This window comes from Castor canadensis, chromosome 2 (assembly GCF_047511655.1).
Source record: "Castor canadensis chromosome 2, mCasCan1.hap1v2, whole genome shotgun sequence".
Taxonomy (NCBI): domain Eukaryota; kingdom Metazoa; phylum Chordata; class Mammalia; order Rodentia; family Castoridae; genus Castor; species Castor canadensis.
This window is the reverse complement of record NC_133387.1, coordinates 107,366,957-107,394,149: the sequence shown is the minus strand read 5'-3', so window position 1 is coordinate 107,394,149 and position 27,193 is coordinate 107,366,957. Positions and strand designations below refer to the sequence as shown.

The window sequence follows — 27,193 nt, the reverse complement described above, 5'->3', positions numbered from 1 at the left end:
TATGTCATGAGCCATAACACCATGTGATATTAACATGCAAGTGCTCTGACACCCAGAGCTAGTGAACTATAACAACATGGACATTCCCTGCTGCTAAAAGCTATGGTTTGCTGGTCTGGTCACTTAATGTATGGCCTTGGACAGTTAAGTCTCAAAGCAATATCCTTTGACCTGGGTACCTAGAGCTATGAATTCCACCCTCAGGAGCTTAGAGCAACATCCTGTAGTTCTCAGGACCCTAGTCTGAAATACTCTGAGTTTGCCAGTCCAGCACATAGTCCCTTGAACTCAAAAACACAGCACACCAACACTGAGGAAGCTACCCTTTGCCTATTCTCAATTTCTGTCAGTTGGAACACCAGTCTTGATTAGATTCAACCCCTGCATCATTCTCCCTTCTCCTTGTTCTGCTGTCTTCACTTTCAGTGGGTTCAATGTTCTATTTCATATAAGTATACAAACTATATTGACCATATTCTCCCTGCTTCACCCTCCCCTTTCCCACAGGTACCCACTACTCAACAAGACTCCTTTTAACTTCATGTCCTTCATTTTTTAAAGTGTGTATTAACTTTTCAAGGGACATTCTTTATGGTATTTCTCATATGCATACCTTGTATTTTAATCAGACTAACTACCTGTACTATTCTTTTGTCTTTCTCAATCCCTGAACCCATATTATTTGACAGCTTTCATTGCATTTTATTATGATATCTTCATACACAGGGTCAATATAATTTGGTATTTTCTACTCTCTATCATTCTCTTGTCTTCTCCCCTTCCTCCTAGTCCCAGAAAATAGTTCCACTAGTACAATTATTCTATATATAGGTATACTATACATATCTATCCATCTATATATGTACGGACATATGATCATGTTTGTATTGATGTATACATTTGTGTTCTGGGTCTAGCTTCCACACATGAGAGGAAAACATGGGTACATTTTTACTCTGAATATAGTTCACTTCACTTAACATGATGATTTCTAGTTCCACCTGTGCTGAGATACACCACCACACACACAACCAATGCAGAAAAACAAACACTGACTTAACCTCTAGTACTTAGAGCCAAAATAAACCTGAAATTTTTGAAAGTTCATTATCTCAGGTATTGGAGCTAGAAATGGTAGTTGAGCAGCGAGTAAACTCTCATTTTATTAATTAATTATCATTTTTGTGCTTATTTACCCAAGTTTATTAAGCTATAGTTGACATTAAATTTTTTTTTTCATTTTTCTTTTATTATTCATATGTGCATACAAGGCTTGGTTTATTTCTCCCCCCTGCCCCCACCCCCTCCCTTACCACCCACTCCACCCCCTCCCGCTCCCCCCCTCAATACCCAGCAGAAACTATTTTGCCCTTATCTCTAATTTTGTTGTAGAGAGAGTATAAGCAATAATAGGAAGGAACAAGGGGTTTTGCTGGTTGAGATAAGGATAGCTATACAGGGCATTGACTCACATTGATTTCCTGTGCGTGGGTGTTACCTTCTAGGTTAATTCTTTTTAATCTAACCTTTTCTCTAGTTCCTGGTCCCCTTTTCCTATTGGCCTCAATTGCTTTAAGGTACCTGCTTTAGTTTCTCTGCATTAAGGGCAACAAATGCTAGCTAGTTTTTTAGGTGTCTTACCTATCCTCACCCCTCCCTTGTGTGCTCTCGCTTTTATCATGTGCTCATAGTCCAATCCCCTTGTTGTGTTTGCCCTTGATCTGATGTCCACATATGAGGGAGAACATACGATTTTTGGTCTTTTGAGCCAGGCTAACCTCACTCAGAATGATGTTCTCCAATTCCATCCATTTACCAGCAAATGATAACATTTCATTCTTCTTCATGGCTGCATAAAATTCCATTGTGTATAGATACCACATTTTCTTAATCCATTCGTCAGTGCTGGGGCATCTTGGCTGTTTCCATAACTTGGCTATTGTGAATAGTGCCGCAATAAACATGGATGTGCAGGTGCCTCTGGAGTAACAGTCTTTTGGGTATATCCCCAAGAGTGGTATTTCTGGATCAAATGGTAGATCGATGTCCAGCTTTTTAAGTAGCCTCCAAATTTTTTTCCAGAGTGGTTGTACTAGTCTACATTCCCACCAACAGTGTAAGAGGGTTCCTTTTTCCCCGCATCCTCGCCAACACCTGTTGTTGGTGGTGTTGCTGATGATGGCTATTCTAACAGGGGTGAGGTGGAATCTTAGTGTGGTTTTAATTTGCATTTCCTTTATTGCTAGAGATGGTGAGCATTTTTTCATGTGTTTTCTGGCCATTTGAATTTCTTCTTTTGAGAAAGTTCTGTTTAGTTCACTTGCCCATTTCTTTATTGGTTCATTAGTTTTGGGAGAATTTAGTTTTTTAAGTTCCCTGTATATTCTGGTTATCAGTCCTTTGTCTGATGTATAGTTGGCAAATATTTTCTCCCACTCTGTGGGTGTTCTCTTCAGTTTAGAGACCATTTCTTTTGATGAACAGAAGCTTTTTAGTTTTATGAGGTCCCATTTATCTATGCTATCTCTTAGTTGCTGTGCTGCTGGGGTTTCATTGAGAAAGTTCTTACCTATACCTACTAACTCCAGAGTATTTCCTACTCTTTCTTGTATCAACTTTAGAGTTTGGGGTCTGATATTAAGATCCTTGATCCATTTTGAGTTAACCTTGGTATAGGGTGATATACATGGATCTAGTTTCAGTTTTTTGCAGACTGCTAACCAGTTTTCCCAGCGGTTTTTGTTGAAGAGGCTGCTATTTCTCCATCGTATATTTTTAGCTCCTTTGTCAAAGATAAGTTGCTTATAGTTGTGTGGCTTTATATCTGGATCCTCTATTCTGTTCCACTGGTCTTCATGTCTGTTTTTGTGCCAGTACCATGCTGTTTTTATTATTATTGCTTTGTAATATAGTTTGAAGTCAGGTATTGTGATACCTCCTGCATTGTTCTTTTGACTGAGTATTGCCTTGGCTATTCGTGGCCTCTTGTGTTTCCATATAAATTTAACAGTAGATTTTTCAATCTCTTTGATGAATGTCATTGGAATTTTGATGGGAATTGCATTAAACATGTAGATTACTTTTGGGAGTATAGACATTTTTACTATGTTGATTCTACCAATCCATGAGCATGGGAGATCTCTCCACTTTCTATAGTCTTCCTCAATCTCTTTCTTCAGAAGTGTATAGTTTTCCTTGTAGAGGTCTTTCACATCTTTTGTTAGGTTTACACCTAGGTATTTGATTTTTTTTGAGGCTATTGTAAATGGAATTGTTTTCATACATTCTTTTTCCGTTTGCTCATTGTTAGTGTATAGAAATGCTAATGATTTTTCTATGTTGATTTTATATCCTGCTACCTTGCTATAGCTATTGATGATGTCTAGAAGCTTCTGAGTAGAGTTTTTTGGGTCTTTAAGGTATAGGATCATGTCGTCTGCAAATAGGGATATTTTGACAGTTTCTTTACCTATTTGTATTCCTTTTATTCCTTCTTCTTGCCTAATTGCTCTGGCTAGGAATTCCAGTACTATGTTGAATAGGAGTGGAGATAGTGGGCATCCTTGTCTGGTTCCTGATTTTAGAGGGAATGGTTTTAATTTTTCTCCGTTAAGTATAATGCTGGCTGTAGGTTTGTCATATATAGCTTTTATAATGTTGAGGAACTTTCCTTCTATTCCTAGTTTTCTTAGAGCTTTTATCATGAAATGATGTTGGATCTTATCAAAGGCTTTTTTTACGTTTATTGATTTTCGTATGTTGAACCACCCCTGCATCCCTGGGATGAAGCCTACCTGGTCGTGGTGAATAATCTTTTTGATGTGTTGCTGAATTCGATTTGCCATTATTTTGTTGAGGATTTTTGCATCAATGTTCATTAAGGAGATTGGCCTATAGTTCTCCTTTTTGGAGGTGTCTTTGCCTGGTTTTGGGATAAGTATAATAGTGGCTTCATAAAATGTGTTTGGCAGTTTTCCTTCCCTTTCTATTTCATGGAACAGTTTAAGGAGGGTTGGTATCAGTTCTTCTTTAAAGGTCTGATAGAATTCAGCAGAGAATCCATCAGGTCCTGGACTTTTCTTTTTGGGGAGACTCTTGATTGCTGCTTCAATTTCATTTTGTGTTATAGGTCTATTCAGGTGATTAATTTCCTCTTGGTTCAGTTTTGGATGATCATATGTATCTAGAAATCTGTCCATTTCTTTTAGATTTTCAAATTTATTTGAATATAGGTTCTCAAAGTAGTCTCTGATGATTTCCTGGATTTCCATGGTGTTTGTTGTTATCTCCCCTTTTGCATTCCTGATTCTACTAATTTGGGTTTTTTCTCTCCTCATTTTAGTCAGGTTTGCCAGGGGTCTATCGATCTTGTTTATTTTTTCAAAGAACCAACTTTTTGTTTCATTAATTCTTTGTATGGTTTTTTTGGTTTCTATTTCGTTGATTTCAGCTCTTATTTTTATTATTTCTCTCCTTCTATTTGTTTTGGGATTTGCTTGTTCTTGTTTTTCTAGGAGTTTGAGATGTATCATTAGGTCATTGATTTGGGATCTTTCAATCTTTTTAATATATGCACTCATGGCTATAAACTTTCCTCTCAAGACTGCCTTAGCTGTGTCCCATAGGTTCTGGTAGGTTGTGTTTTCATTTTCATTGACTTCTAGGAACTTTTTAATTTCCTCTTTTATTGTATCGATGATCCATTCTTCATTAAGTAATGAGTTATTTAATTTCCAGCTGTTTGCATGTTTTTTGTCTTTACTTTTGTTGTTGAGTTCTACTTTTACTGCATTGTGGTCAGATAGTATGCATGGTATTATTTCTATTTTCTTATATTTGCTGAGGCTTGCTTTGTGCCCTAGGATATGATCTATTTTGGAGAAGGTTCCATGGGCTGCTGAGAAGAATGTATATTGTGTAGAGGTTGGATGAAATGTTCTGTAGACATCTACTAGGTCCACTTGATCTATTGCATATTTTAGATCTTGGATTTCTTTATTGAGTTTTTGTTTGGATGACCTATCTATTGATGATAATGGAGTGTTAAAGTCTCCCACAACCACTGTGTTGGCGTTTATATATGCTTTTAGGTCTTTCAGGGTATGTTTGATGAAATTGGGTGCGTTGACATTGGGTGCGTACAGATTGATGATTATTATTTCCTTTTGGTCTATTTCCCCTTTTATTAGTATGGAATGTCCTTCTTTATCTCGTTTGATCAATGTAGGTTTGAAGTCTACTTTGTCAGAGATAAGTATTGCTACTCCTGCTTGTTTTCGGGGGCCATTGGCTTGGTAAATCTTCTTCCAGCCTTTCATCCTAAGCATATGCTTATTTCTGTCGGTGAGATGAGTCTCCTGTAAGCAACAAATTGTTGGATCTTCTTTTTTAATCCATTTTGTCAAACGGTGTCTTTTGATGGGTGAATTAAGTCCATTAACATTAAGTGTTAGTACTGATAGGTATGTGGTGATTCCTGCCATTTAGTTTTCTTAGTTGTTTGAAGGTTTGATTGTGTGTACCTAACTTGATGTTACTCTCTACTGTCTTGCTTTTTCTTATCCTGTGGTTTGGTGCTGCCTGCCTTTTCATGGTTAAGTTGGGTGTCACTTTCTGTGTGCAGGATCCCTTGCAGAATCTTTTGTAATGGTGGCTTTGTGGTCACATATTGTTTTAGTTTCTGCTTATCATGGAAGACTTTTATTGCTCCATCTATTTTGAATGATAGCTTTGCTGGGTAGAGTATCCTGGGGTTGAAGTTATTTTCATTCAGTGCCCGGAAGATCTCACCCCACGCTCTTCTTGCTTTTAATGTTTCTGTTGAGAAGTCTGCTGTGATTTTGATGGGTTTACCTTTGTATGTTACTTGTTTTTTCTCTCTTGCAGCCTTCAATATTCTTTCCTTAGTTTCTGAACTTGTTGTTTTAATGATGATATGTCGTGGAGTAGTTCTATTTTGATCTGGTCTGTTTGGTGTCCTGGAGGCCTCTTGCATTTGTATGGGAATATCTTTCTCTAGATTTGGGAAATTTTCCGTTATTATTTTGTTGAATATATTACGCATTCCCTTCGCTTGCACCTCTTCTCCTTCTTCGATGCCCATGATTCTCAAGTTTGGTCTTTTGATGGAGTCGGTGAGTTCTTGCATTTTCTTTTCACAGGTCTTGAGTTGTTTAATTAGTAGTTCTTCAGTTTTTCCTTTAATTACCATTTCATCTTCAAGTTCTGAGATTCTGTCTTCTGTTTGTTCTATTCTGCTGGATTGGCCTTCCGTTTTGTTTTGCAGTTCTGTTTCGTTCTTTTTTCTGAGGTTTTCCATATCCTGGCTGTTTTCTTCTTTATTGTTGTCTATTTTTGTCCTGAGTTCATTTATCCATTTATTCATTGTGTTCTCTCTTTCACTTTGGTGTTTATACAGTGCTTCTATGGTTTCCTTTATTTCTTCTTTTGCTTTTTCAAATTCTCTATTTTTATTGTCTTGGAATTTCTTGAGTGTCTCCTGTACATTTTGGTTGACCCTATCCAGTATCATCTCTATAAAATTCTCATTGAGTACTTGTAGTATGTCTTCTTTTAAATTATTCTTGTAGGCTTCATTGGGTCCTTTGGCATAGTTTATCTTCATTTTGTTGGAGTCTGGCTCTGAGTTTCTGTTCTCTTCATTCCCCTCTGGTTCCTGTACTAATTTTTTGCTGTGGGGAAACTGGTTTCCTTGTTTTTTCTGTCTTCCTGTCATTGTCCTTGGTGTTGTTACTGTCCCTGTACTGTGTGTAATTAAGTATTTTCTAGCTTGTAATAATAACAATGGTAATATTGAGAATGGAAGAGTGAGCTGAGATGGAAAGCAAGAAGTTAAAGAAAAGGGGAAAACAAATATACAGACAAGAGGGAGAAAGCAGAACGAGGTATCAGACAAGAGAGTTTCAAAGGTATAAACAGGGAGTGTTAGTGTACTAATCGACAGTAAGCTGAACAGACAATAGAGTGACAGAGAGAGGATTGAAAATCAAAGATAAAAAAAATAAAAAATAAGTATATGAAAGTAATATCTATTTATAAAAATGAATTAAAATAAAATGGAAAATAGAAAATTAAAAAAAACCAAAAAAACCAAAAAACCAAAAAACTTCCAAGTTTATATGCAATGCAATTTCAGTCTTAATAATTTGGATGTCCGTCTCAATCTCCAGTCCTGGAGTTGGTGCCTCAGATGTTGTTCTGTAGTTGTCTCATCAAAGGGGATGCATAAAGTAGAACAAAACTACACTCACACACACACAGAAGAAAAAAAAAAGCCCCACCAAGTGTCCCCAGTTCAAATGCAATACAGTTTCAGTAAGTTTTTCGGCTTGCAGGTGTAATTCGGTTGTTCTCTCATCAAAGGTAGGGAGAAAAAGAAAAAAAAAGCGTCTGGAGGCAGTTCTGAGAGTGGTATCTGCAACTGTGGCTTGCCTGCCTGCTGCTCTCAGCCTGTAGCTGGCGGCGTTATTTATGCAGATCTCTGGGGTGAGCTAGCACTCACCTGGTCCCACAGGCTTTGTTTGCTCAGAGTTCTCCTGTGCGGGGGAGGGGGGGCCTCTGCTACAGGCTTTTCCCTTTCCAAGCACTGGGAAAGGCGACACTGCCCCGCGTTGTCAGGCCTGCGTGTTTATTTACAGTTCACGTGGGAAGTGGGTCTTCCCTCCTCTCACAAGCGTCCCCGCTCCCGGTTGCTGGGTGCGCCCCGCTCCCGCCAGAGCCTCTCCTGCCTGCCCGGCTCGTTTATTTACAGTCCCGGGAAGGGTTCCCTTCCCCCAATCTTCAGCGCTCAGGGCGCCCCACCCTCTTTCCAGCGTGTCTTAACTGTTCTTATTGCTTAGTACTCAGTTTCTCTTTTTTTCCCGGGTGGAGGTCAGTCTGTCCAGGGGGCTATGCTGCTCTGGCCCAGGCTTGTCTGTGGGGGAACCGTGGTACCGCAAAGCTCACCTGGTCCGCGTCTTCCCAAGCCGTATGGGCGCCGGCCACTGGCGGCCCGGAGGCCTCCTCGGTTCTCTGTTTAACGTGAAGTGGAGATTCTCTGTGCCGGCTGGAGGTGTGGAGGAGTCAAAGTTATGCCTTTTCTCGGTGATTATGCCTGCAAAGTGTGTCTCCAGCGTCTCTCCAAGATTTCACTATAGGAGGGTCGCTTTCTGCTTCCTACCTCTAGCCGCCATCTTGGAATTCGATCGACATTAAATTTTATTATGAAGAACATAATGTATAAAATTAATTTCATAACACATTAATTGTACCATGTAGAAATAATGTTTTGAAATCTGTATGTATTGTGAAATGATCAAGACAATCTAGTCAATGTTTCTATCATCTCACACCCTTATTTTTTATGATGGGAACATTTACCATAGTCAACATTCTCTGCCATATGCTTCCAGAATTTATTCATAATGTCAAGCTGAAGCATTATCCACTTTGTCCTGTGTTTCCTCACTTCCCCATTCCAATCCACAACAATCACAATTCCATTGCTTCTGTGAATTCAATCTTTTATATTCCACATATAATTGAGACCACAGTGCTTACCCCACTGTTTCTGTCTTATGTCACTTATCATGTCACCCATGTTTTTCTTACTATTTTCTTTATTATTATTGTTGGGGGCTGGTAAATTGTGACATTTAGAAAAGTTCTTGTGGTATATGATAGTTGAATTCACCCCCTCCATGATTCTCCTCTATCTCCCCTCCACTATTTACAGGAATAGTTTCAATTGTTTCACTTGTCTATTTTAATACATGTGTACACCCATATTCACCCTCCTACATCCTCTCCTCACATTCTTCCCTTTCCACTGGTACCAATATCTTAGATGGGATCTGGATTAAGAATCATTTTTAATGAGATGTGGGTCTAAGATCACATTCTAACTTTTAGGCTTCCAGCTTATCTGAGCATCCAATTCACTCATGGACTCAAGATTTCTGGGTGACAGATTACACAGGAAATCCCTCAAGATTCATATGTGCACCATCTCTCTCAGATTCTCCTTGAATGGGAGGCATCTATTCTGTATTATCAATTCATTAAAATATTAGTGCATCTTGGATTATAGAAATTCTTCTCCACTACAAGAAAACATGATGTCTGCATTTCTGTAATTTCTTATGGATTCTGATTAGCTAATACTTATCTTAACCCATATCCAGACGTTCAATCAAGGCAAAAATAACAGTGATTTATGTTTTTCTACTGTGTGGATGTAAGACTATGCACCTTTATTTTAAAAAATCAGTTGTTCATTTCATACAACTCACAAGGGACCTGTGATGAAGAGTTAGACAAATAACAGGAAGACAGTGCTGGGAGTCCCTGGGGTCAAGAGGACACCCCAGAGGCTGGCAGGAAAGGGAATATCTTCCATACTTTCCTGATGCACAGAGGAGGAAGGACAGCTGAGGCCCAGTTTGGGATCTTGTGCAAGAGGATGAGGTTTTTCATTATGGTCACTGAGCATGGTAATAGGTAGCTGTGTCAGCAGGATCTATGCTGGCCATTGAGAGGAACATGTGCTTGCTATATTGTGTGTTGTAGTTGAGCTATAGCCATCATTACCATCCCAATCAATGTGTGCCCACCTCACCTGGGCCTTCTCATGGGGCTGAGGGACCCAGTTAACAATCATACCAAAAGTGCTCAAAGAGATGCCAAAGAAGGAGCAGTTCAGCCTGAGGGTCTGGGAGGGTGACACCACTCCAGGCCAGACTGTTTCAAGATGACCTAGAACAGGTCTCCTGTAGAGAAACACAAGAAGAAGGTGAAGCACATTCAGATGAGGACTGAAGACTTTCAACATGGGGGAGACCTGCAGAGCACTAACAGGCAGGCAGAGTCAGTAGCAGGAGTGTGGTATACAGGCTGTTCATGGTGACACAGCAGTCATGACTCAGGCTCTGACTGGCCTTTTCAATCCAAGAGTGGGTGGACCTGGGATGGGTAGAATAGCATTCATCACTCCTATGTCCTGACCCCCATGGGTTGACAAAGGTCTCAGGATTCAGGAGAAATTCAGCTCAGTAATGAACAGCACAGATGCCCTCATTTGAGGCTTCCATGTCTCCTCCCCATGCACATTGTCTGCCCACTCAGGACCAGGGTTTTCTACTCAAAAATTCATCTGAAGAGTTCTGTGGTTTGTGGATGGTGAATCTGAGCGGCACCCCTAACTGCTCAAATGATCCCCTCCTTGGGTGCTAATCCAGAGTCCATTGCCAAAGGGGTTTCTTCCTAGAGGAAGCAAGGAGACACTAACTAAATGAGTTGTTTCCTACTGCCTTCATGATCCTGAGGACTGTGGGTCTGGAGGCCAGCAGGAAGCTGGGTATGAGTGTCCTGTCTTCTTTGATAGACAGAGAAAGGAATTCATAATTTTCAAGGTACAAAGACAGAAGAAGAAGCATTTTTATTTGTCAAAAAAAGAGGTGCATGTGCATCAGGGTCTGGTAACATCTGCATTCTACAGGAGCAGGTCACAGTAACCACATTTGTCACTATGCCATCATCCTGAGGGGACTGAGGACACACCTATGACTTTCTGCTGCTCAGCTCATTGCAGGAGAGAGACTTGGGCAGTTGGGTTGACATAGAACAGCTGGCTGACAGGAAAGTCCTGCAGACTTCCTCAATACAGGTTTCCTCATTGTTATGTAAAATAATTTTTAAAATTGACAGTTCTAGGTCAATACAGAACCTCCATGCTGGCTATTCTCAACTCTCTAATTTGTGGAAGTTATTCAGTCTGAAATAAAACAGTGACATATGCTGCCACCTTCCTTGCCTAACCTATGTTTTGACATTCAAAAGAATAAATGTTCTGTGTGAAGTAGTGCCAATCATAAAATAACCTATGTCAACTTGTACCTCATTCTGCAGATTAATATAAGTTCTACTAAGCAAAGCTTATAAAGCATGAAATTTCTTTTTTTAGTGTGTACTTTCTCCTGTGACAAAACTCCCACATCTCTTATTTTGTCTTCTCTCTGAATTGTCTTTCTGCCAGTTACAAGAACCTGGAGAACTTGAGTAGAGTTCTTCCCTTTCTGTGTCTGAGACAACCCAGCCTTCCTCATTGGCAACAATTTCATTTTCAGAACTCCAAAATCACAAGAGCATTAGTCAAAATGGACAAGTGAGTTGACACCACATTGAATAGCTTCTTCTGTTGTTAGTGGTGTTTTCTGTTTGTTTTGCTTTCCTTCAGGACCACACTGGCTGGGGAGAGAGAAGAAAACATCATAGTGATGAATTGTTGAAGAAAGAACTGCAGAAACCTCCTGCCCTTTCCTTAATTGTTCCTAAGTTAATGTAGTGACCTTAAAGAGTAATAATAATAATAATTTGATAATGACATTAAACTTCAAAAGGATTTTCATCATTTGAAAGTTGTCTGTTATGCACAGTCCAGTGGTTTTCCATTAGGAACTGAGACAGTTAATTTAATTTTAAAATTTTGTGTTAAAAACTGAATTGAAAAAGTATGAAAATGTTAAAGAGCATTTTCCTAAAGGCATAAACTTTCTTTTTCTTGAAACATTTAAAGGATGATGTTTGCCTTACAAACAATCCCCAGGAGGACATGATGAAATCAAAGTGGTACTGCTGGGAGAGGTGGGAGAGCAGAGGTGTGGGGGTGCAGAGGACAGTTTGAAAAAAACTGAATATAAAGTAAAAGTGGAAAGATTTTAATCATCATTTTCTAATAGTTTTCTCTCTCTCCTAGAAGTGAAAAACGCACAATAATTGAAGATCAAAATCTTTTAAATTAAAATGAGAATAAAGCAGTTATTTTAAAATGGTGGTTTATGGAGACACTTTGCTTTGCAAATTGATAGGCTGATCCACAATTTAAAATGAAGGAAAAAGGGATAAGAATTAATAAGATAATTTTGATAACTTTGGTTACTGGTCATATTAATCAAGGCTGTGTAATGTTCATCTAGCTATAGTAAAACAGACCAATGAAGCATGATAGAGAACTTAGAGGCATACATAAACACAGCAGTCCTCATGTTTTGGGAATTCTGGGGCAAGCATGAAATGGGGACCCACATGTGGTGGTTAAAGAAAAGCAAACCTCTGACCTCCACTCATGAGGCTTAATCCAACCATGCAATCATCTCATTCCAAAAGGTCTTCTGCACACTTAGATGTGCACAACAGGGCTTTGGCCTAGGTATCCAAGTTCTCTCTACATACTCCTTAAAATAATGTTCACTAGACCAGACTTATGCTCAGAAATAAACCTAATGCAATTTTAAATCATGAAATACTAATTAGGCATAATCACCAAGATTATGAGAAAATTTATAAAGATCAACATTTTCAAAGAATAAGGATAAATGGAAATTACCATTAATTTTGGTGGGAGTGGATACTGGTGTAATTACTTTCATGAACTGCTTGGCAACAGATAAGAAATTGAAAGATATGCACAAAGCACTAGAATCTACTGTACAGAAACTCTCACAGGTTGTGGACTAAGACTTTCATGGATAAGACTTTCATTGCATTATTGTTTGCAATAAGGAAACATTGGAAATGATCTCAATGGATAGCAATGAGTGCCATTGTTTTGAATGTACATATTAAAAAGCATGGAAGCATAATCCCCAATGCATTAGTGTTGGGAAAGAAGCCTAATGACAGCCATAAGGACTCTGTCATCATGAATCTCTGCTGTTATCACTTTAAGCAGTTCACCAGTGCATGAGTGGTTCCTAATAAAAACCCAACTTTTATCTGTTTACCTGAAAATGACATTTTATTCTTTATGACTGAATTATACTCAATTTTGTATGTATACCACATTATTCTTTATCTGTTGCCAGTTGATGAACACATTGGCTAATTCCCCATTTTGGCTATTGTGAGTAGTACTTATACAAACATGGGTATGCTGGTATCTCTATTGTATGCTGACTTAGATTCCTTTATTCACATTGGTGCAGGATCATATGCTAATACTAGTTTTAGATTCTTCAGCAACCACCATACTGATTTTTATAGTGGCTTTACTAATTTACATTTATGCCAAGAGTATAACAGGTTACCTTTCTCCCCAACATCCTTACCAAGATATGTTAACATGAACTAATATGAAAGTGCTAATATCATATTTCATAGGAATAGGATATAGTTCTATTCCTACTTTTTCATGGAACCAGAAATGATTATGAACAACCAAAGCAATTGACCAAAAACAACAAACCTGGAGGCAGCATATTTGCCAGATTTGAAAACATATTTCAAAGTTATAGTAATCAAACCAACATAGTACTGGCAAAAAAAAAGACACACCAACCAATGAAACAGAATAGAAAGCCAGGATCAAATGTCTGATATGCAAAAGAGAAAAAGAATAGAGGGCCAAGAATAAACCCTCAAATCTAAGGGTAACAGTTCACTGCAAAATGGGTGAAAGACTTAAACATAAGATCAGAAACTATACAAAGAAAACAGAGCAGAGATTTCTTGACTAGGATTCCAAAAGATAAGCAATGAAAGCATATATATGCAAATGTGATTGCATTGAGTAAACAAACAAAACCAAAAAGCTTAGCACAGTAAAGGAAACAATAGAGTTAAGAGATAACCCAGACTGGAAGGAAACATTTGCAAATCAGGAAAAGGATAAGTTGCTAATATCCAAAATATTCAAAGAATTACAACTCTTCATTACCAAGGACTCAATATCCCTGTTTAAAAATGAGCAAATTATTTGAACAGACATCTCTCAAGACAAATGGCCAATAGATAGATAAAAAACACTCAATATCTGTAAGCAGAGACATACACTCAAGAAAATTCCTGCAAACCCTCAAGTTTTCTACAATTTCCTTAAGTTTTCCTATTGATATAGACAAACAAAAAGGGCATGTTGAATGTTATGCCACAATGAGATACCCCCTAACACCAATTAGATTGACTGTAATCAATCAAAAGATGAGCAACCACTAAAGTTTTTAAAGCCCTGAATGCATTATTCAATGAACACTGAATCATGTGGCATATATATATATATATATATACATATATATATATGTATATATATATATATGAAATTTGTTACATTAGCCCTCTTTGCCTGTATAATTAATTTGTATATTAGATTGATATTATCAATAATTATAATTAAATTTACTACATTTTTGTATAAAATGTATATCAGCCATTTTTCAACTTCAGGATAGTTTGTTCTGCAATATGACTTTTGGAAACATCGATAGATTATTTTTCGTCAACATTTGAGGGAGTCGTTACTGGAATTTAGAGGATAGATACCAGGGATGCTGTTAAATACCATACAATGCACAAAACAGACTCCTCAGAAAAAATTCATCTGGATTAATATGTCAATGATGCCACTTTTAGGAAACCCTGATCTATACTGAAGGAAGAGGGAAAATGAAGCATTCAAAAAGTGCCTAGCAAGCTAGTTCTTGAAAGTGAGCTGGTGCATGACAGAAATCACAATCTCACAGAATAAGAAGTTTCAGTGAATGTTAAAGATTTTACATTGTATTTAATTGATTTTCTTCTTTCCTTTGGCAAAAGTTATTGCTGGTGCTACTGTCTAATTCACTGTCCTTTAAGAGACTGAAAATAAGGGAGATCCTGGCTGAGGGTACTTCTCTATGTGCTGATTAGAAAGGAAATCATACCTAGAATACAGAAGAGGGAAGACATGCTTAAATAATTTAGATAAAAATGGATTAAAAATCATCAAGATGATTTAAAAAGGTCCTTTTCTTTCCTATAGTCATCCATGTATGCAAAAACACAACTTGTGAACAATAACAAAATATTATGAATTATTTCAAAGTACTTCTTAAACTGTGAATACACACATTTGGATTATATTAGTAGTGTTAATTGGTTATGCAAAATTATTTTGACATTTTATGTACAAGATAGCTGGGGTTTTGAGAGTTAATAACTACCAAATACATGTAACTACAACATTCAAACCCAGGTGTTTCTTACTCCAGAGCTGAGCACTTAACAGTCTTTGGTTTTCCTAATTTTAAAATACAAAAGAGTACTCTGACAAATAACCTAAATGTAATATGTTAGGCAATATTGTACAAGAATATTCCTACTATATTCACCTCCCCTCCCATCCATAGCTTTCATGACTCCAATGAAATATTCCAAACAAAACCTTGTTCATTTATAATGAACAAATGTTCCATGACTTTTTGAAATAAGAGGTGCGTAAGCACTTATATTTATACATGAAATGTAGAAGTGGAATAACTGACCTTCTGCAAAAGACCACTGTCAATTTTTATTTAATTTTTCCTTAGAGTGATAGGATTATTTATTACAGTGGTGAATTTTCATGAAGAACTGAAGCTTATCAGAGTGTTGTTTTAAGTAATGCCCTGCATGGTAGGTTGAATCAGCCCACGAGTAATTGTAACCTCTGAATGAGAGAGAATAGCTAATCTGCCAAGTCTTTTGAGAAATCTTGTGCATACTCCTATAGGAATTCAGGAAAATAATTGAGAGAAAATATTATTAAATCCTCATTTTTTCCTAATAGAATATAAAGCAGGATTAGAAAACATCCAAAAATAATATTTGGAAAATATCTTAATTCACAAACTGACATTTCTTCATGGAGGAGACTTTAAAATGATGCTGGCAGTATCTACTGTGATAATTCAGATACTGTCACTTTGCTTTTTAGGAGGCACTTAATTAGACTCTTATAAAATGAGCAATATGAAAATGCTTTGAGAACATGTGATTATGGTATGATACATCTTTCAACAGACACACTGACATTCTGAGTGTTTTAAAAGGTATTACATCAGTCATGAGATAATAGGAATGAAAAACAAATAAGATTGTGAAGAATAAAGTAAGGATAGAAAAAGGAGGCTCAGTATCACTCCTGAATGTGCCCACTGTCATCTGCTTTTTTTAGTTTGCCAAACTTTCAAGTGTAGCAGGAGCAATTGCTGTACTGTACCTCTAAGAGCTAATTTGTCAACAACATTATACTTTTGACACTTTCCAAGTGTAGTTCTTCATGCTTTTCTCTTTAATTAAAAATGTGGATACTTTTGCCACATCAACACGGACACTTTAGAGATGTTGAGGACATGTCTGGCCAGTGTGTGAGGCCAGAAACACTTGGAGAATTCGACTGGACCTGAAATCATATGAGAACTCTGCTCAGTGAAAGCAATTGTGGGAGTTATAATTTGTGACGAGTCATTAAGTAAAGTAAAGCTGATCACTCAAGAAAATTCCTGCAAACCCTCAAGTTTTCTACAATTTCCTTAAGTTTTCCTATCAATATAGACAAACAAAAAGGGCATGTTGAATGTTATGCCCTTAGGATGTAAGAGATTTTAAAATGATGAGGCACAATTTTGCTCCAGGGATAATCTCAAGTGTCTTTTTAATTATGCTCAGTCAGGTTACAATTTCTTTTCATCTCCTTTGTCTTAAGCATATTATTTCAATATAACTGTATATTTGCATGCACTTTGTAAGAAATAATATAAAAGAAACCTATGCATTTTACCCAGTTTCCTTCAATTGGAATCTCTTGCAAAACTGTAACAGAATACTGCAGCCAGTACACATCAGTAGTCACCCTATGAAATTGGCTTTATTCTCCCACTCATCATGATTTAAAGATTCTTCCAAGTTTTGTGTACTAATGCTATATCTTATTCCATGTTATATGTGTATCACAATTTGTGTAACGACTGACAAGTTTATTTTTTTTTTATTTCCTTCACTTTTGTGATGTATGGGGGTACACTGTGGCATTTACACAGGTTCTTACAATGTATCAAATATATCAAACATGAATTCACCTCCTCCACTATTCTCCTTCATCTCCCCCTCCTGATTCCTGAAGGAGTTTCATAGGTATCATTTTTTCATTTACTTACAAGTGTATAACTTCTTGCATCATATTCACCCTACTAGCCCCTCCCACTAATGACAGCCATACTCTCTGGGCAGTATTTGTTCCACCCTCCTGTTCTCCAGTTTTGTAGGAGAAAAAGAGAAAAGATTACAGGAAGAACATGACATTTTTCCTTGAAAAAAGGTAACTACACAGGGAGTTTGCCTGTGACAGTTCCATGTATGTATGTGTTATAACCCAAATAGTTTCATCTCCTCTAATTTTCCTCATTCTACCTTACTTTCTTTCTTACGCTTGTGACAAATTTAGGCAATCCAGATTGCTTCAGGTGTTTGACTTTTACTAATAAACTACTATAAACATTAGAGTCTCACACTTTTCCTGGCAAGCTTCAGACAGCTCTTTTCCTACCTCCACTTCCTAAGTAACTAGATTTATAGGCAAGAGCCAACATACCCGAATCCTCTGAGATAGGTTTTGTGTGAACATACATTTTCTTTCATCAGGATTATAACTTCTAGGTCATATGGTAGTTTCACTTTAGACACCACCACTGTGTTTTCCAGATAGGCTTTTGACTTTTATATCACCACCAGTACTGCCTGAGTGTTGAATTACTCCTCATCCTCACTGGCACTTAGTGCTCTTATTGTTCTTTCTTTTATTATTCTGAGAAGTGTGGCATCATATCTCATTATTGTTCTACTTTGTATTTTCTTAGTGATTGATGATGTTGAACATGCATTCACTGGTTTATTTGCCATCTGTATTTCCTCCTCTGTGATATCTTTTCATATTTTTTGCCCAGTTTTTAATTGGATTATTGTTCACTGAGTTTTAGGAGTTATTTATATATTATAGATATTAATCTTTGTCAAATATTTTGGTTGAGAATAGATTCTATCATCGTGTAGCATGTCTTTTTGCTCTCTTAATGGGGTTTTTTCATGAGGAAATGTTTTAATTTTGATGAAATCCAAGTTAATAATTTTTCTTTTGTGTCCCATGCTTTTTGATGTCAAATGTGAGTACTCTTTGCAAAGCTCCTAATCCCATGAATATAGGGGAATTGCTTAAGTACATTGGGATAGGTAGGCATTTTTGGATAAGACCCAAAAGTACAGGGAATGAATGCAAAAATAGACAAATGGGATTGCATAAAAGTCAAAAGCTTCTACATTGCAAATTAAATCTCCCACAGAGTGCAGAGACAACCAACAGAATGGCAGAAAATGCTTGCCAACTATTTAAATGACAAGGAGTTTATATCTAGAATATATTAGGAGCTCCAAAATCTCAGTAGCAACAACAGAAACAAACAAAACTCAGTTTAAAATAGGCAAGCATTCTAAGCAGCCATTGTTTCAAAGAAGAAATACAGATGACCAACAGGAACATGAAAAATTTCCCAGGCTCCCGAATCACCAGTGAAATACCCATAAGAACCAGAATGGCATATCCTCTCTCATGTATAAAGATGATTAATATAAAAAGACAGTACAGAAAACAAGGGTCAGTTTTGATAAGGAGAAAAGGAAACCCTTGCACACTGCTGTTGAGATGTAAATATGTACATCCACTATGGAGAACATATGATCTGTCAATCCTGTCAATATATATATATATAATATATATATAATTCCATATATGTATATGAAATTATTATGTTGCGGAGACATTTGCACTCTAGTGTTCATTGCAGCACTATTTATATTAGTCAAGAAATGAAAACAAACCAATTGTCTATAAATACAGAAAGAAAACATGGCACATATATACAATAGAATTGTGCCCAAAAGAATCATTATCTTTTGAAGAACTAACAAAAATGTTTCAGTTTTAGAGAAGATGATTGTTTTTAATAATAAAGTTGCAGTATATATCAAAGTTCATTTTCATTTTCAAGAGGTACAGTGTAAAGTTTATGAGATATCATTCATTATTGAACAAGCTACGAAAAAGAATAATAGATGTCCTAATGAGTTAGATCTTTGCATATTTTCTTGACAACGATGTATAGATTGTCAAAAAGTTTGTTTTAATAGTTATGGAGATCTAAAAGACAAATTGAGAAACAACATACCTCGGACATAATGCTACATTTTCATTTCCACATCCCAACAGAATGTGGAGGAGTATGAGTTAAATGTGTAGAGACAGAAGCAGATAATGTATCATCTGAAGACTTCAGAATATCCGTTGCCTACCAGAAGGGTTTTCATGACTAAACTATTGGCAACATCATCCTAAATACAAAAATTTGAATTAATTCTTTTAGAATCAGGAATGAGAGAAAGGTGTGCACTTACCCCAATTTATTCTGTATAGTAGTGTAATTCTTTACCAGAAAATGAGGTAAGAGAAAGAAATAAAACTTATTTAATAGGAAGTAGGAAATCAAGTTATCCTTATTTGCAGATGATATGAGCCTACACTTAGAAGACCCAAAAGATGCCACCAGGAAACTCTTGGGCCTGATAAACACTTTCAGCAATGTGACAGGATGCAAAATCAACAGTTTTATACATACCAACAATGAACAGGTTGAGAAATAAATCAAGGTAACAATTCCATTCACAATAGCCTGTAAGAAAAATTAATACCCAGGAATAAAGTTAACCAAGGAGGTGAAAGACTTCTACAACAAATGCTATAAAACCTTGAAGAAAGTTATTGAAGAAGAAACTAGAAGAGGGAAGATTTCCTCTGTTTGTGGTTAAGCAAATTAATATTGTAAAAATGAATAAACTACTGAAAGTAATCTATGGACTCAATGTAGTTCCCATTAGAATCACAAATGTTAGTCTTCCTAGATATAAATAAATCAATACTAAAATTCATATGGAAACATAAAGCACACCAAAGAGCCAAGGCAATCTTTAGCAGAAATAACAATGCTGGAGTTTTCACAATACATGACATCAAATTATACTACAGAACTATTATAACAAAAACAGCATGGTTCTGTCACAAAAGAAGACATGAAGACAAGCAGAACACATATAAGATCCAGAAATAAACCCATGAAGATAAAACTATTTGTTTTTTGACAAAATAACCAAAAACCTACACTGGAGGCAAGACAACCTCTTCAACAAATAATGTTGTTAGAACTGGATAACCACACATAAATGACTGAAACTAGACCCCTATTTCATACCCAGTACAAAAATCAACTCTAAATTTACAAAGAACTTAACGTGAGACCTGAAACTTTGAAACTACCATAGGGAAAACCAATGAAAACTTTAAAGATAAATGCACAGGCAGCTATTTTTAATGGGACTCTAATGTCCCAGGAAATAAGAGCAGGAATTGGCAAGTAGAATTTCATCAAATCAAAATCTTCCATACATCAAGTGAAACAAATTTCAGTGTTACAAGGCAATTCACGAACAAGAGAAAAGTTTTGGCATCTATTTATTGGATAAAGGATTAATATCTGGAATAAACATAAAAGTCAAAAACTTGAACAGAAAAAGAACAAATAAATTGAACAGACAGTTCTCAGAAAAAGGAATGAAAATGGCTAAATAAATGCATGAAGAAATCATTATCTTTAGCCATAAAGGAAATGCAAGTTTTCAAGAAAATAATCAACTACAAATGAGACCATGAGGGGAAAAGAAACCCTTACACACTGTTGGTGTGAATGCAATCTAGTGCAATCACTATGGAAATAATTGAAGTTCATAAAAAAAAAAACTAAAAATAAGTCTATTTTATGATCCTGTTTTACCACTCTTGGGCATATATTTGAAGGAGTATACATCAACATAGCAATGAGATTGCAACATACCCTTATTTATCACAGCACTGTTCACAATAGACAAGTTTTGGAGGTAGCCTAATTGTCCAAAAACTGATGGATGTATAAAGAAAATGTTTATTTCAATAAAGAATAATTAAATTATGCCATTTGAAGGTAAATGGATGGAACTGAAGATCATCATGTTGAGTGAGATAAGCAAATCTCAAAAGGCCAAATATCACAAGTTTTTGCTATTATGTGAAATCACTTAAAATGATAATAATGATAATAATAATTATTATTATTATTATTACTATGGGACATGAGTGAAAAGAAAGCACTATCTGTGGGGGGATTTCAATGGAGGGTGTGGAATGGGGAAAGGGAACTCTTGGGAGGTGTGGGAAGGATCAAAATATATTATATATATGTATATATTTATGGTATACCTTATGTAAACATAGGAGGATGGCATAATGAAATCCACTAAACACTGAGGAGAAAGAGGTTAAGGGAGTATATTGGAGGGGGCGAACTTGTTAAAATTTCATTGCATGTATCCATAATAATATCAAATGAAATTCCCTTGTAAAATTATTATACATTATAAAAAAGCATCTAGATCACTGCTGTTATGATTATTAATTTTTAAATATCTGCAGAGGATATGGACAAAAAGAAAGTCTCAAAAACTGTTGGTTGAAACGTAAGTTCATATTGATATTATTAATATAGTGTGGAACTCTATCAAAACTAAAATCTCCAAATGACTCAGCCATTTCCAGGTATATATCCCAAAAAATGAAGTTAGGAAACCAAAGGTTTACCTGTGTATCTGTGTTTATTACAGCAGTAATCACAATAGCTAAGATAGGGATTCAGTCTAGGTGCTGATCAACAGATGAATGGATAAAGAAAACATGGCACAGACAAAAGGGAGTATTATTTGCATGGAAAGAATAATGAGACCCTGTTATTTATAGAAAAATACATGGAACTGAAGGACATCATGTTAGATGAAATAAGCTAGACATAGAATGTAGCACATGTTCTTTCTTATATGAGAAATCTAAAAATGTTAACCAGAAATTGCAGTGTGGAGGGTGGAACAGGGTTAGCTTTCATTAGTGCGCACTCCATTCATGTATGGAAATTTAATTTTTTAATATGGACAATTAATTCTCATTTGAATTAACATGAGTAAAACTAAAAATCATTGCTTAGCTGAAATAGACCAGATACAGAAAGACAAGTACTGCCTAATTTCATTTATATTTAGAATCTACAATCAGGATCTCATAGACGTTTAGAGTAGCATGATGGGTAGTTACTAGAGGCCAGGGAGAGCAAAGGGGGAAAAGGTGGGGAGAAGTTCATCAATGGGTATTATTTTATAGTTTGAGAGTAGCAAGAAGTTCAGTTATGATAGTGTTCAGTAAAATAGGTACAGATAATCACAGTGTACTCTATATATTTAACAAAGCTTGATCAAAGATTTTGAAAGATTTTTCCATTAAGAAATTTTAAGTATTTGAGGTGATATATATGGTTTCCCTGATTTAAACAATATATATTTTATTCATTCATGAAATCAAATATACGCATACTATGTAATAATTACTATAGCTCAATAGATATAGATATAAATACATAGAGAGATTATAAATATAAATTATAAATATAAATATAAATTATAGATATAAATTTTATATATATGTAATTTTTCTCTATTCATGTATTGGTTAAAATAAATATCATGAAAAGTGAAACAACTTTAAAAATGAAAATATCTTCTATTGAGAAAAAATGCTTACCAATAATTTTTGAAGGTTATGTAATATACACATTTTACTTGAAAGTGTACTTCTGGATTAAGTAAATACACAAGGTTAGAAGGCTTAGATCATCCTATTTTGATTAAGACAGGACTGCCATGATTAACTAGGTCATAGTTGTACTGAAATATTGAAGTGTCATCCCTTGAGCTATTCAGGGACTGATGTACTGAATCCCTTAGATTGTTTCTTCTGTCAGAAAGCCGTGTCCTTTTCTAATACGACAGTATACAATACAGGGTTCTCATTCTCTCCATGCAATTCAATTTGAAGCTGTCTGAAAAATATTGATTCAAATTTTTTTTCTGTGATATTATCTGTTGTATCTATATTGAGATAAATTATAAAATATATGCTACTGTAATTAAGTAAAGTGCATAAAAATGTTATGTACTACTATATGAGTAAGAATTTAATCAGAGAAACAAAATGTAAGCTCTCCCTCTCTATGTATCTGTATAGATATATTTATATATATGGATACATATATATATATTTGTACCCATCTATATCTATATATCCCTCTATATATGTATCCATCTCTCTGTATTTGTGTGTATTGACTTATTACAAGCAATCAGATTAAAGACTATAAGTAAGATAGCAAACCTGAAACCCACATATAAGATAAGGAATTAGGAAGAGCAGGGTAAATCTTTGAACATGAGCTACAACAGTAAAGCTTAGGGACATTTCATTGTCCTCTGAGAAACTTTGGGTCTGTTTTTGAAGTCTCTGAAACAATGTAATCAGAACTACTTAGATTGTCTAGGAAAATCTATCTTACACTAAATGAACTGATTGCTCACACACTATGTACTAATTATCCTTGTGAATATCTGATACAAGATTCTGGCTTTACTGTCAGAAAAACACTATTTAAAAATAAAAGGCAATCCTACCATGTTGGAGATGGAACAAGACATCTTTACAGAGTACATCTGAAATGACTTGGCAATTAGGCATAGTACAAGAAAACAGAACAAAAGAGAGAGAAATTAGAGTATACTTGAAATAAATAGAACACACGGTCACAGGGTATAGCTTCAGTAGTAGAGGGTTCAACCAGAAAAAAAATGGAGAAATGAAAGTAAAAAAGAAATACACTTTAAATGAAATGGAAACTTTAAGATATAAATTAGATTATAATGTAAAATAAGTTAGAACTCAAAGGATGTATTTATCACAACTCTATGTCTAATCTGTTTTTAAAGATAAGATTCTGGCAGCCCCAGAAGGCTGGACACCTAGGCATGAAGTGGGCGTGGAGACTTGGACCCAGCTGGACTCGGGTATTTGGGGTTTCTCTGGAAACCCCCCTGGTAAGTGTGGAGGAGATGGGACACCCTGACCCAAGATGAAAGGCCTGGAGCTTCAGCCAAAGAAAATAAACCTTAGGAGAAAGAAGGAAAAAAAAATCTGTCAAGCTGTTCCTGAGAACAGCCTGCAGTGGAATCTACAGAGAGGACAACTAATGTGAGTGAGGAAGTGACCATATGTGGACCGTGGAGACAATAAGTCACGTGGGCCCTGAGTGCCTGGACTGGGTTAGGAACAGTTGTACTTTCAGAGGTGAGGTGTCACGAAGGGAAAAGTGAATGTGATCTGGAGTGTGGCCTTGGCTCCACGGGGCGGTCTTTCCTCTGGGGCCATCAGGGAGGTCAAACCCTGTGTTCTGCCAGGGTTGGTAAAGGGTCTGGCACCGAGGAGGGTAACCTGCTACCTGGAGCGTCAGTGCAGTGGCCATGATTTGTCTTTTGGAAGATTTAAAAACCAAAAAGCATAAACATTCTGGTCCTTCAGTAATGCTTTCTCTGAAGAAATACTTAACGGAAGGACTTCTCCAGTTTACCATTCTGCTGAGTCTGATTGGGGTGCGGGTGGACGTGGATACTTACCTGACCTCACAGCTCCCCGCCCCTGCTCCAGGAGATCATCCTGGGGCCCAGATCTGCCTATACTCAGACACAGTTCCACAACCTGAGGAATACCTTGGATGGCTATGGTATCCACCCCAAGAGCATAGACCTGGACAATTACTTTACTGTCCGTCGCCTCCTAAGTCAGGTGAGGGCTCTGGACAGGTTCCAGGTGCCAACCACTGAGGTAAATGCCTGGCTGGTTCATCAGTACCCAAAGGGGTCTGTCTCTGGCAGCCAGCCCAACTCAGGCCTCGCCCTTGAGAGTTCCAGTGGCCTCCAAGATATGACAGGCCCAGACAAAGGGGTGCGAGAAAGCGAAACGGAGCAGGGATTCGGAGAAGATTTGGAGGATTTGGGGGCTGTAGCCCCTCCAGTCAGTGGAGACTTAACCAAAGAGGACATAGATCTGATTGACATCCTTTGGTGGCAGGATATTGATCTGGGGGCTGGACGTGAGGTTTTTGACTATAGTCATCGCCAGAAAGAGCAGGATGTGGATAAGGATCTGCGAGATGGAGGAGAGCAGGAGGACACTGGGCAGGAGAGGGTGCGGAAGCTCTGGCCTGAAACCTACTAGTGGACAGAGAGACTGGGGAGAGCTTCCCTGCACAGGTCCCTGGTGGGGAGGACCAGACAGCCCTGTCCTTGGAAGAGTGCCTTAGGCTGCAGGAAGCCACCTGCCCCTTTGGAGAGAATCCTGAGTTCCCAGCAGAAGTTGCCAGCATCACAGAGGCAGTGCCTAGTGAAAGTGAATCTCCGGCTCTTCAAAACAGTCTCTGGTCTCCTCTCTTGACGGGGACAGAGCTGCCATTTGATTTGGAACAGCGGTGGCAAGATCTCATGTCCATCATGGAAATGCAGGCCATGGAAGTGAACACATCAACAAGTGAAGATCTGTACAATGCCCCTCCTGGAGACCCTCTGAGCACCAACTACATCCTTGCTCCCAACACTCCCATCAATCAAAATGTCAGCCTGCATCAAGCATCCCTGGGGGACTGCAGCCATGACTTTTCACTATTTAGCCCTGAGGTAGAGAGCCTGCCTGTGGCTGGCAGCTCCGTGCTGCTTCCGCTGGTCCCCAGCAATTCCACCAGCTTCAACTACACCTTTGGCTCCACCAACCTGGCAAGGCTTTTTTTTCCACCCCAAATCAATGGCACAGCCAATGACACAGCAGGCCCAGAGCTGCCTCACCCTCTGGGGGGCCTATTAGATGAAGCCATGCTGGATGAGATCAGACTGATGGACCTGGCTATGGTGGAGGGCTTCAACCCTGTGCAGGCCTCCCAGCTTGAGGAAGAGTTTGACTCTGACTATGGCCTCTCCCTGGACTCCAGCCATAGCCCTTCTTCCCTGAGCAGCTCTGAAGGCAGCTCTTCTTCCTCTTCCTCCTATTCCTCTTCTTCCACTTCTTCCTCTGCCTCTTCCTCTTCCTCCTTTTCTGAGGAAGGTGCTGTTGGCTATAGTTCTGACTCCGAGACCCTGGATTTGGAAGAGGCTGAAGGTACAGTGGGTTACCAGCCTGAGTACTCCAAGTTCTGTCGCATGAGCTACCAGGATCCGTCTCAGCTCTCCTGCCTGCCCTACTTGGAGCATGTGGGCCACAACCACACATACAACATGGCACCCAGTGCCCTTGACTCTGCTGACCTGCCACCACCCACAACCCTCAAGAAAGGTAGCAAGGAGAAGCAAGCTGACTTCCTGGACAAGCAGATGAGTCGGGATGAGCATCGAGCCCATGCCATGAAGATTCCGTTCACCAATGACAAAATCATCAACCTGCCTGTAGAGGAATTTAATGAGCTGCTTTCCAAATACCAGCTGAGTGAGGCCCAGCTGAGCCTTATCCGTGACATTCGGTGCCGGGGCAAGAACAAGATGGCAGCACAGAACTGCCACAAGCACAAGCTGGACACCATCCTGAACCTGGAGCGTGATGTAGAGGATCTGCAACGCAGTAAGTCCCGACTGCTGCGAGAAAAGGTCCTGCGGTCACTGAGGCAGATGAAACAGAAGGTCCAGAGCCTGTACCAAGAGGTGTTTGGGCGGCTACGGGATGAGACTGGGAGGCCCTACTCGCCCAGTCAGTATGCACTCCAGTATGCTGGGGATGGTAGTGTCCTCCTCATTCCTCGCACCACGGCTGACCAGCAGGCCCGGCGGCAGGAGAGGAAGCCAAAGGACCGGAGGAAGTGAGCCTGGGGAGGCAGGGGGTGGACGCTCACTAAGACCGAAACTGGAGAAGGGCTGGGCCTGGACCTGGACCTGGACCTACAGTGGGGACTTCAGTGCCTTCTTATCCAATATATCGTCTCAGATGGGATGACTGCGGGTCAGTGAATGGGAAGAGGCAGGCGCAGGTGAAGTGTGGCTCAGCTTCCCCCACTGGCGTGGGTGGAAGTGGCCAGACCATTTGGGTGGCCAGGGTCCCCACTCTACCCCTTTGTTGTGAGGGGGAGGGGTAGTACTGGCATTGCTGGAGGTGAAAGCTGCCAGGAGTGAAGGCCAAACAAAAGGTATGGAAGGGAGAGAAAGTGGTAGAAAGTCTCATTTCTGAAAGGAAGGAAACCCCCCCCCAAAACAAAAAGTCAAAGTACTGAGAAAAGCAAAGGGAAGGTTAAGATGGGCTTTGTCCAGGTTTCCAGGTAGCAGATCTGAGTGACTCAAGTAGGCCTAGGTTTCTGGTGTGATTGATTAAACCCCATTATATTCCAGTGGGGTACACAGGTAGGTTGGGGACTGGGGTGGGGCTTTA

General features: G+C 38.1%; 1 protein-coding gene across 1 annotated transcript; it reads left to right on the top strand.

Annotated features, from left to right (window-relative positions):
- The first annotated feature begins 23,941 nt into the window (after positions 1 to 23,941).
- LOC109677777 (endoplasmic reticulum membrane sensor NFE2L1-like) lies at positions 23,942 to 26,793 on the top strand. Its single transcript, XM_074065486.1, is given in 4 exon segments — positions 23,942 to 24,432; positions 24,434 to 24,962; positions 24,965 to 25,044; positions 25,135 to 26,793. Coding segments are annotated over 4 exon segments (2,286 nt in total). The 5' UTR covers positions 23,942 to 24,255; the 3' UTR covers positions 26,635 to 26,793.
- The last annotated feature ends 400 nt before the right edge of the window (positions 26,794 to 27,193 follow it).